Below are 12,274 nucleotides of genomic sequence, written 5' to 3' on the forward strand. Positions count from 1 at the left end.
TGTTACGGCTGACCATCACCGAACCAATCTACTTTGTGCCTTTGTAAAACGAAGAGCAGATCGAAAAGGCTTTTAACGTGATAACCGAATTTACTTAAACAACAAACTCTCGGCATACACCGTCGGTAGCTCGCGAAACTACTTGGACATTTATCGCGAAAGATTTCTCCGAATGTATCGCACGTATTATACGAAACGTCTCCAAGTGATTTCATCAAAGTTGTAATAGAAGTACGTGACAATTGTGTTACCTTTGACTGTTTCGCGTTCCTTTAACTTGTCGTTTAATCTCCGTTGAAAGGCGTAAAAACGATAAGTTGGAAACGATTGAGTAGAGGAACTCGGCAAAATTCAAGATCATCTGGGTAACCAGGTTATTTCTTGCAAAGATAATTTGCAAAAATTCCACGTGAAAGCGCTGGTAATCCGAAGAATTTCGCCGTCTGTAAAAATTTCCAACCGTTAGAATCTTAAGAGTTCACGTTCCGGCAAGGGCAAAGAATATTTGCGTAGCCGTAGGAATTCGCAGAGAAACGGAATGATTAACGTTACCATGAAATCGTTTCGCTCTTCGACTTCACCGCGTTATGCACGACCCGGTTAAAAATAGCTCCACGAGACGCAAAACGAACCCGTGAACGCGTAATTATGATCACCAGGGAACGATGGTAACGGCTCTGTTTTCCAAACAGCAGGAGTTTTCATTAAAGGACAAACAGTATTCCGAGCCATTCGTTATCGCTTTATCTAAACCTCGTAACAGTTCGAGAGCACTTCGCGCCGTACGGACCTCTTGCACAATAGAACTGGTACGCAATTAGCCAAGTGTCGCTCTAATAAGGATTTGTAGGATAGGTTGGGTCAGGTTAAATCGGCCTGTTTACAGTTAAGCAGCTGGACAGACCGTCCTCGGATTCGTGGTTCGACCGTTCGCTGTCGCACAGTTCGCGTTTATATGATGAACAGCGCGACTCGTTTCACGTCCTCGAAATTAGTTTACCCTAGAAACCGGACGAAAAGTTAGTTAATCCCCGATGAACTCTGAAACCGAGGACTTTGTTCCTTCTGCTCTTCTTTTGTTTCCCTTTTTTTGTTTCTTTTCTTCTTTTACGTTATTGTTTCACCGTTGTCTGGCGTTTCGTCTTTGACCTTCTCAGATTTCGCTTTTATTTTGTCTTTTTCTTCTATTATTGTTTCTTACGATGGCGAAGACTAGGTCAAGCGTGACTCATACGAACGTCATGCGACTCGTTTCGATGTTTGCAAATTATCCTCAGAGGACACTGTGATTCGACCTTAGACTTTGTTTGCAGTTTTCTTTCGAATCTCTGCTGTCTGTTCAAGCGTAAATTCAGAAAGAAGAATTGAATTTTCATTTTTCTTGAAGAAGAACACGATGATTTCGTAGCGGATTCTTCTAATATTTCTCGAAAGGAAAAACGAAGCGATCCAGCTATTTATTTTCATCGATACGGGAACATTGTTATCCTCGCGTTACAAACTAAAGAGTAAAAGAGATAAGAAGCGATAAAACGCGTAAAAAGTACTGCGATTTCAACGACCTTACACAATTTTTTTTACTCTTTCGTATTCAATTTCTTCTTTAAAAAAAAAAAAAAAAGAAACGAAAGCAACGTCCGATAAGGAAGCAATGGTGTTTTATCTTTCTTTTTCTATCTTCATCGATGGTAGAGAACCAGAAGCATCGTTGCGGATGCACCATAACGCTTCGTAATATTATACCTTGATGGGAGCGCAGGCTATCGGTTATCAACTTTTTGAATTATCAACGGGCCAAGTTAGACATGTTTGTAACGGATCGGCAGGAAGATACAAACTTACGATGCACCGGTTTCGTGCTTCCGCTGTAAAGTTTCCCACGTTACGTTTATAGTTTACGCCCGCTTACATTAGAATTAGACCTAATTTCTCAGCACGTAACTGTGCGCAAAGCGTGTACAAGTGTACGTATACAAACTAACTGCCATTATTAGCTATTTACGTGTCTAGGTTTTCATATCCACCCAGTTCCTAATTCAACTTTTATCCGTCGTATTTGAAATTGCTATTTTTTTGATTTCTTCCTGATACTTGGTAAAATCGTCGAATATTCTACGAATAGGAATTTTATTTTCATGCAAAGTCGTTTCAACGTTTCCCTCTCTTTCTATGCTGGAACTTGTACCAAGTACCTTTGATATTTCCGCCGATGTGCATTTTTAATCACCTTTTTCTATTTTCTGTCCTCGAATCACCGCGCTGCTGTTTCTCTCTTTACCACTTTCCATTCCACCCATAGCGTCCTTGCGGAACTCCTTTCCCCCTTTTATTACCCTGAAATTTCGATATCTCTGTTTCTTTCATTTTTGATACCTCGCAGTGAATTTTTTCTTTTTTTTTTTTTTTTTGTTGCTCAAACGTTCCCGCCTCCTTTCGTTTTATCGCGGAAATTTCTTTCTTCTTTTTTTTTTATCACCTTCCCCTTATTGAAATTTGTCCTCCTTTTGGTGTCCTTGCATCGCTACTTCTGATTGCCGTAATCCCCTTTGCCATTGTCCTTGCATTCCCCTTTTTATTACCGCCACCCCTTTTTCAATGTCCTTGCGCCGATCTTTGCTAATTAAATTTTTCTATCGTTGGAACATTGGCGGCTTCCACGTCCACTGATTTCACATTCTCCTCCAGGATTATATCAATATGCCGCGGCAATAGGCTGCGCATTTTTACGCTTCTATGGGAAATTTCAAGGTGGAAAAGTTCGTAGAAAACGCATCACGCGCGTAAAATATATAAAACAACCGAAATACCAGTAGCTGTTACAATATTCCATAGATAAAACAAATCCTTGTTTTATCTTTTCATTATCCTCATAGAAATTTGCATAAATGTGCCTGGCCGTCGCTCTATGGCAACTAAGCGATTGAGTATTTTAAATAAGAGAGAAAATTCAAAATTTTTGCTTAAAAATATAACTTTATTCAATTAGGTATTATCCGTTTTTGTCGATGACCTTTTGCCATCTTTCAGGCAGTGTTATAATTCTATGTTCATAGATCTTCTGATTTCTGCCAGTAAATGTGATTTTACATGTGTGTTTGAATTTAATGCGATTTTACATCATCAGCGTCAATAAAAATTAGTATTAGTATTAGTAATATATATATATAATAATTAGTATTAGAGTATATATACAGGATGGTTGGTAACTGGTGGTACAAGCGGAAAGGGGGTGATTCTACGCGAAAAAAGAAGTGGAAAATATAGAATAACAATTTTTCGTTCGAGGCTTTGTTTTCGAGAAAATCGACTTTGAATTTTCGCTCGGTACGCGTGCACTTTACACATCTCGTTATAACGGATCTCACTGTAGATCGTTGTCTCGATGGAAAAATTTAAAAAAAAAAAGAACAAATTTTATTCTATATTTTCGACTTCTTTTTTCGCGTAGAATCACCCCCTTTCCGCTTGTACCACCAGTTACCAACCACCCTGTATATATATACATATATATATATATATGTCGGAGATGAAAGGACATCGGGACATTTCTTTTGGAATTTTGGGAAAATCTCCAATACTTTAGTCTAGACTATCTATTATAGCTGTACTTAAATAATAAAACTTAGGGGTAGTTGTTATGATTCAATCCGATTATGTTTGCCCGAGATTTGTGACGGTGGGCTTAGGCTCGAGATGAAACAACTGGACGCCGGACGTAGCCACGGTCACGGGATGAACGTTTTTACCTAACAGAGAAGTGCCAATATTGCAGGACACTCGTTGTATTAACCCCTTCTCGTACTTTAGCGAGTCAGACTCGCGATGAAGATTTTGGCCCAAACACGAATATCGCGAGTCTGACTCACGACCAGATACTTGGGCCAAACGTAAACATAACAAGCCGAGCTCGCGGACTGTTTTTTGCCCGTTACGACCGTGACTGAATGTTAGTTGCTATTTGCGAGCATTAGTCTGATCTGTTTAGCGCGCGTCTACCGCTTGGGCCTGAGTTTCGTCGAACTAAATAGCACGGGAAGGAGTTAACAATCAAACTCCGAGCAGGAGCAATGTCAGCTCTACGCGGGTCTACCTAGCAACGGCGGCTGGAATTTTGTTAATATCCTCGGCCAATATGCAACGAACAAACGCGATCGTAAGGAGAGGAAAATTTCCATCAGTCTTTTATTCCTACGATCACCTTGGAGAGTTTCCACATCGTCTTTATGTGCAGTATTGTACCGACCGTCGCAGCAAACGTTACTTTGTGCTTCCAAAATATATTCTACATTTAACAAAGAGTTGCCCCGTTGATTAACCCCGTGGATTCTGGAACTTTGTAAAAATCATATTTATACCAGTAAATATAGTCTTTGTTGCACAAGAACGATGGCTAGTCCGAATAAAGATTCGTTACACGCCCCTAAACCTGACGCTAACCCGACATATATATGTCGGGTTATCGTTAGGATTTAAGGCGCGTAATGATTCTTCGTTTGAATTAGCCATTGTTTTACAAAACAGAGAATATATTTACGCGAATAAACAAGATTTTACAAAATATTAAGAATAATGAGTTTAATAAATGATAAGATTAACTAACGGTGAGTTTAATTAATAATTAGATTAAAGAATAATAAGTTTAACGAACAATAAGAGGAACGAATAATATGTCTTACGAATAATGAATTTAACGAATAATGAGATTAACGATCGATAGGTTTTACGAATAATGAATTTAATTAACGCTGTTAACAATGTTCCGGGGTTCAAACGAATCCACGGTCAACGGGATAACTCTTTACTATGCGTAGAATAATTTTAAACACAAAAATACGATTGCTTAGACACTCGGTAAATTGCTCGATGTATCACTTTCCAAGGCGATCACACGAATGAATATCTGATGAAAATCTTTTTCGCTATACGACTGCATTTGTTTGTTATATGCTCGCTGGAGACATCGAGAAGGTTCCAATCGTAGTTGCTAGGCAATTTCTGTCAAAAGTTTGCTGTATACTCTTTGGAAACATCGAGAAAGATCCAAACGCCGTTACTAGGCAGTTTCTGTCTGGAGATTAATTCCTAATACAACGTGTGTCCCATTATATCAGCATCTCTAAAGTACAATTCTATGTGATTTCTAGGGAGAACAATACAACCGATCCACACCTTCGTCAGGCAAAACGTTTATCCCGTGACCGTGGCTACGTTCGGCGACCAGTTGTCACCTCGAACCCAGTTTCGCTTTCACAAATGTCAAACAATTACAAATGACAATTGCTTAATTACAGTTATGATAAAATCTAGGCTAAAGCATTAGAAGGCTTCCTCAAAATTGCAAAGGGAAGGCTCCGGTTTTCCTTTCATCTCCGACATATATATTAATTAACTACTAATCTATATACTAATATATACTAATAGAGTATATATATATAGTAATTTTATTTCCAATTTTAATCCTTCAATATATAAAAATTGTTAATGTCAAATAGTAATACGCAATACGATCGGTAATACGATCAGTGTAGAACTTGCGTATCATGCGGTTTTCCTGGTATCAAGAAGCGGGCTTTAACGGATACGATTTAATGGATACGGCGAAAGAAATATGACGAGCGATAAAGTTTATACGTTCGATCATTTTTACTGGCGAATCGGTAAAAAGTTGTAAAGATAAGGACTCGTAGGTTCAATTACAGTCACATTAAAGATAAGTAAGTCTGGATAATATTTCCAGACATCACCGTACTAACGCGTTACTTTTTCTCAAATAAATGATTATTGTCTTTCATTTATTACTACGTCATAAATGTGTTCTAAAGTCTATAGCTGGCCATGTACATAGCACGTGAATGAAACGTATGTTCAGTTTCTTTCGCGATGATCGCAAATGCAAGGAACGTTAGCGCTAACCAAAAAAAAAAAGAACGTACCGATAGAGAAACGGATTAAACAACCTCGTTCCTTCTTCCCTGAATGATGAATGAACAGATAAAGAATGCTAACGATACAAGCTCGATTCTTCGTCTACGTGTGTTCAACTGAGAATCGAAGCGAACGTAAAGGTTATAGCTACGATAAGTTCGAAACAGAGAGGATGGATATCGCTTAAAACGAATGAAATAGAAAATAAGGGATTGCGCAATGATCCTTTGACATTTAAAATTGTACAGAAGTATGGTACGTTTGTCTCGGTTTTAATCCGCTGGATAAAGCAAGAATCCGGATGACCGGTAGCCAGATAAACGAGCTGCCACAGCGGCAACCTACTAAACGTATTTTCTGAATTTAACAACGCCGTTAAGTTGAGGCTGAAAGTGCGTATAACGATCCGCGTAATATCATTGAAATTGTTGAGAGACACTTCAGCCTGTACTTCCGGTTAAAACCGTTCATCGCCGCTCAAGATTAAAACACGCCAGCCTCCACATCTTCCTCCTCCCTCCCCACCCCCATAAATTCTTAAATGAAAACGCCAGTTCCCCGTTACCGAGCGATAAACGTGACGTTATTTTTTTAACCTCGTTAATTGAAACGTTGCGAACATGCAAATTGCAAAAGCGAATAAATAAAGCCGGTATTTTTCCATTATCTTGACTCGGCTCGGATAAAACTCATTTGTATAGCTTCATTAATCCCCTGATTCTGCTTAGCTCCGATACGCTAAACACTTTGCAAACAAAAAAAAAAAAAGATTATTGTCGATGATATTGAGATTGAAAATATTGGAATTATTATATAGCGAAATTACTTGGCAATAAAGAACAATACAATTAAATAAAAAAAATACAATGGAGTGAAATTATGAGAATTGAATATGAAAATATCGACAGACAGATACAAAGATATGGCTCGTGTGTAATATAATTGTTTCGCGCTTTGTATGATATCCGGCTCACGCATGATGCAGCGATATTAAAGCTAATCTCACAGATGTATTTTTCTCAAGTACTTAATTCCACGTAATGAAAGTGGCACTCGGAGAACACGTGCAATTTTAATAATTCAACGTATAAACGCAAAGAACGAATACGAAAAGTGTCTTTCATTTACGGACACGTCTTTCACAACGACGCGTCTCTATACAAACATGAAACCTAATCTGTCGAATAATGTTGTGATCTTTAGTTTGATGGAACAAAATTGATCATACGTAATTCGATAAAGTAATATAAAACGGAAAATGTTGTGCATCCATTATTTTCTTACAAAACGAAAGGAAGTTTTATTTTAGGACGACCTAAAATATACGAAAAGTTCGATAGTATTAAAATTAGCTTCGTATAGTTTCATCAAATATTTCATTGCACGTAATGAAAATGGTAGCGTGTCGTTCAAAGGAATCCGATCCTTTGTTCGGCACAATATTTGCTAATTCCATGGTGGACGTGAAAAAATGAACATTTTCTTAATCATTCAATTTGAATCCTTGCAAGACACAAGGAGGAAACCCGTACGAGCGAAGCTTTTAAAATCGGCGACTTTAAGGGAGAAGAAAGATGTACGACGAGACCTGAAGATAGAGGGGGCAGGGAAACGAAAGTTCGCTGATAAGAAACGAACACGGAGGGCTGAAGGGAAATCTAAGGGAGAAGAAACACCAACGAGAGGGAAGATCGGCGAAAGAAAGAGAAAACGCACAAAAGGGAAAAGCCAGCAAAAGAACGACTTTCACAGGCGGAACCCATAAGCGGACTTAGCAAAAGAGTGATGTGACGAGAGAAGAAATTGCACAATTCTCCAAGTAAGAAAATAGAAATAGACAACGATGCGTTCTTTGTTTCGTTGTTAAAATATTTATCTGAAAAATAATTTAAGTGGGGAGAATGTGAAGAAGGAAACGATTTAAAAATTCTCCAAGTGGAAGAAGAAGAGTAGAAAATAATGCGTTGTCTGTTTCGTTATTAATCTTTAACTACAACCTCGGCTGACTCGATACCCTTTTATTTGTTAAATCATTCTGTTGTAAAAATTAATCCAACATAGATTCGTCCATCGACATTTCTTTGCCACTGATAATGAAATTCTGATAATCAAATGCATGGAAATTTATTCTTCTCAGAAAAAACAGACCTGTAATCGTCAGAGAGTTGAAATATTTGCTGTGAGATTATAAAATTATAAAAGAGAAGTCTATAACCTATTATCTTGTAATTTATCTCGCTCTCTCTCTCTCTCTCTCTCTCTCAATTCACAAATATTATTAATTATTGCGCAAGATGGTGATGAAGAAAGGTCTGGATTTGAGGGAAGGTGTGGAGGCAAGTAACGCGAAGAATGAAATAGAAGGTGGATACAGGATATTGGTCATCTTGGTAATTGCTTGGTAAAGCTTGAATCGTCACAGTTTACAGTCTGTGAAATTGCGTAAAGTGAAATTGCGTAAAGTGAAATTATCTGTTACTCACGCTTATGTTCGGTCCGCCTTCCGTCATCGTTGTCGTGTTTCTCTTGCGTTCTTCTTACTGACAGCAGCACACTCACCTTTTTTCTTGCACATTGCAGTTCGCACTTTAGTTTTTTCGCCTTTTCACTTTCCTACTTTCCCCTCGTTTGAGTGAAACATCGGGTCGCACGTGTCAATAACTTCTTCGAGAATGGTACTCTTGTTCCCTAATCGAGCAACTTTTGCAAATTTATCAGAGAACGAGCCAATGTTTTTAAGTATACGAAATTATCTAACGATCGAAAAATATATAACTCGATAACGATTGTTTTATCGCTCTTAATCCTACTTCGTTCTAAAAATTCCAATACTTTTCCCTGTTATATTCTATCGTCACACGAGAGGACGAAGAATTGAACCGTCTACAGTGCTACGTAACATGAAACCTATGTATTCGTTCCCTTTTTAGTTTTATTTTATCTGTTCACCAATGTGTTGCTATATTTTATTACTACGTTATATCGTACTGGCAACAGAACATTTATTTATAGCTATCACCGCTGAAATTTCGAATCGAGGAGAAGAACTATAATAAATTACCTTGATAATTGTTAATTAATCAAACGAAATTTTGGTCGTAAATAAATTAAACACGGTTTTCAAACGATATTCGTGTTTTATTTACAAGCTTACAAAATAATCCGTTTTACGAAATTTTTGTTTAACGTCTTCCTTTTCCTTTTTCTAGAGTCATACCCCCACCCCGATTTCCATAATTCTCCGTTTCCCCAGAGATTATTTCAGAAGAAGGAAAGTCAGGCGAAATGAAATACAACTTCTTACTTGGAACGAATTACTTCATTAATCACGGAACTTTTGAATTACCTCTTTTTTTCTCGCGGCGTCTCTCTTCGCGTCCTTTAAACTCCGCAATAATTAACGAGAATCAGTTCTCGAGGTATCACGGATGCAATATATAAGGATTTCCCGTGTTAAAACACCGGGCTTCTTCGCAAACATTTGCCGATCTTTTTTACGAAGCACATTTTAATACCTGTCTGCTACATAAACTACTCGAAAGTGGGCAATTTAACCACACAATGGCGAGTAAAGATTATGTATTGATGAACAGTGATTACATTATATGTAACGAGGAATTGTTATTTTATTATTATGAGTTGATAAAACTAATTTTACAGATATTACTAGGTATGCAATGAAATACCGACATTTGCAAGAGCCAAATAGTTATGGAACGATTTTTCAATCAAATTTATATCTAGACCGTGGATATGTATGCATTTATTGGGAATTTAAATGCACAAAAATATCTAGAATACGTATAATATGCAAAATTATAAATTAGTTGTTTTATTAAATCCACTGAAATAAAAATAAATAGATATATTTGTAACCATTGTATCATTTGAAACCACACTTGAATTAAATAAAGGCTAAACACGTATATACATATGTATGTGTATCAATATGCACCGAGCAATTGATTTACTAATGGTACAAAAATAACCTATACATTTATAACCATCGTATGTTTCGGAGACATTCTCCAATTAAATAAAAGCTAAATGTGTATATACATATGTGCGCTGTATGTACATTATTGCATCCCTTGAAAGATTAATTTACTACAATGAAATAAAAACTAAACATGTACGTACATTATTACGTCCCGTGAAAGGTTAACTCGTCAAACCGATTTATCGTTAATTTTTTCACATTTTTTCGCAAACCCACGTACACATACGTAAACCAATTCGTACTTAACAAAAGTGACACATTAAGAAAGAAAGGAGACAATTAATAACATCGATTTGAAAATTAGAGGAGGGGGGGGGGGCTGTAAGCGCGGGAATACAAATGTACATACATAAGTAAAAAATGAAAAATAGCTAACACGGCAATTCTGTGTCGAAAAAATAACCTCTACGACAAACACGTCTACCATGTATTGCCAATGCAACTTTTAAACATTGCGAAAGATCGCTCCGTTGGCAAACTTTATCCTTGATAAATCTGTTTACGTACACATTCAGCTAACTGCGACACGATTTCTCTTCCAAAAATGTCGCCTTTCAAACTTCCGTCACTCTTGTACCATTCCCGTAGAATTCACTGGTCCGAACCACCGAAAAACATGCCCCGAATAACATCTCCAAATACATCGCACTTTCTCCGTCACATGACCTCTAATTGCGAGCTACGAATTCGTTTATTCGCTTTCACGACGTTTATTGACAAGCTATAATACCGAGGAATCAATGCACGATCTAACAATCTCCAAAAATCCACTCATCTCATATTAGAACATGGTTTAACGAATTGTATCGAATTGAACGCAAAATCGAATCGTATCGATAGTTATCGGACACTAGACGAGATCGAAAATTCTATAAGAACGATCGCCCCGAGCTATTTGTCGTCGATTTCACAGACAATACACGCGCACGACTTATTATTAATTAATTACTAAATTAATATACGTCGCTCGCTCAATTCAAAGTCGAGTTTCATACAAAAACCGGTCACGTAAACAAAAATAACGCATTCTACCGTTCGAAGTACGATCGAAAGATCATCCAGCTTCGACGGCTGGCGGCGTACTAATAACGGACAGCCACGAAACGCGGAGAGTCTGCCTTACCGGCGCAAGCGTCTCTTCGAAGGAAGCGCAGATCACTGATACCAACACAACACCGCCATGGGAAATACCACGGAACACAAACACATCGATTGTATAGATACCTGTTGAATGTCGGGAGTCACCGGCACGTTGGCGGTCAACTAAATCGAAAAGAGAGCGAACCGGCATCAAGTAGATAGATAGGCTACAACCTTTTGTAATCTCAGGACATGTCCTTCTTCGAAATCTGTGATCGCCTTCGTTAACCGTTAACACTACAACTAGACTTTATTAATAAACTGTGGATTTTTATACAAACTCAGAATATAATTAATACAATTAAAAACGTAGAACTTTGATAGAGAATTGTCTTTTATAAAAAGCATTATACTTTAATTATTTTATGAAATTTTTCATATTGCGTTCATCCTGTGTAATTTTATACCTTTAAATTTCTTGTAAATGTATACAAATTCGCAGTGTAACGATTAAAATATTTATCAAGTTTGTATCAAAGAAATGAACATGAAATATTTGTGAGAAAATACACGATAAAAGAAGGAAATACGTTTCTGTCCATACATTTTACAACAAGTTATTAGAGTGCCTAAAACTGAAGTGTAAAAATTTCTATGAAATATCAAGAATTGGTCATTATGGTAGTTGTGACGTTAAATACGAGTTTCGTTAAAAGACAACAGGAACATTTTATGAATTTCGACAAGTTCAATGATAATTATGTGATCGGATAATGAAATTGAGAAACTTATAAAATGTAGACGCGATCAGTTTGGCTTCTGAGAGACTCGGATATAATTTTGTATTTATATAGCCTATACCTTTTTTTATAAAATAAATCTTTGTGTCTGTATGTAAGCGCGTATACTTCCATATGAAGATTCGTGGAACCTTGTTTCTAAAAATTAAGTTCGCTTATCGACATGGTGATAATGATGACGTAACTGGCCCTGTTGTTTTTTTACAGAGGAAACATTTTTAGAAGAACAATTTATGAGAATATATGACACGTGCCTGTACACGAAATGTGCCTTTGGAATGTCCTAACGAGGATATGGAAACACTATAGAAATGAAAACATAAAATAATAAAGATCGATTATGCGGAAGGCAGAAAGACGGGTGTGTAGACTGGTTTAATATTTTCATTGAAGTAGTTGAACATACGACGTAATAAATATATCTGAAAAGTAAAAGGTGAAATTTCTTTATTTCTTTTTCAAGAATTTC

General features: G+C 37.0%; 1 protein-coding gene across 7 annotated transcripts in view; it reads right to left on the reverse strand.

Annotated features, from left to right (window-relative positions):
* Positions 1-11,020, reverse strand: part of LOC117164423 (venom dipeptidyl peptidase 4) — a 304,125-nt gene extending 293,105 nt beyond the window's left edge. The window contains exons 1-3 of one of the 7 annotated variants that reach the window (XM_076623955.1): positions 10,433-11,020; positions 9,272-9,414; positions 8,409-8,625 (exon numbers count right to left, since the gene is read on the reverse strand). In XM_076623955.1, the coding sequence (XP_076480070.1) occupies positions 8,409-8,435 (27 nt within the window). In that variant the 5' untranslated portion in view covers positions 8,436-8,625; positions 9,272-9,414; positions 10,433-11,020. Of the gene's footprint in view, positions 1-251; positions 271-8,408; positions 8,679-9,271; positions 9,417-10,065; positions 10,167-10,432 lie in introns of those variants that run through there. The other 6 variants (XM_033347471.2, XM_033347462.2, XM_076623954.1 and 3 more) reach the window with 6 other exon arrangements.
* Between the last annotated feature and the right edge of the window lie 1,254 nt (positions 11,021-12,274).

Source organism: Bombus vancouverensis, chromosome 13, assembly GCF_051014615.1.
Source record: "Bombus vancouverensis nearcticus chromosome 13, iyBomVanc1_principal, whole genome shotgun sequence".
NCBI classification, from domain to species: Eukaryota; Metazoa; Arthropoda; class Insecta; order Hymenoptera; family Apidae; genus Bombus; species Bombus vancouverensis.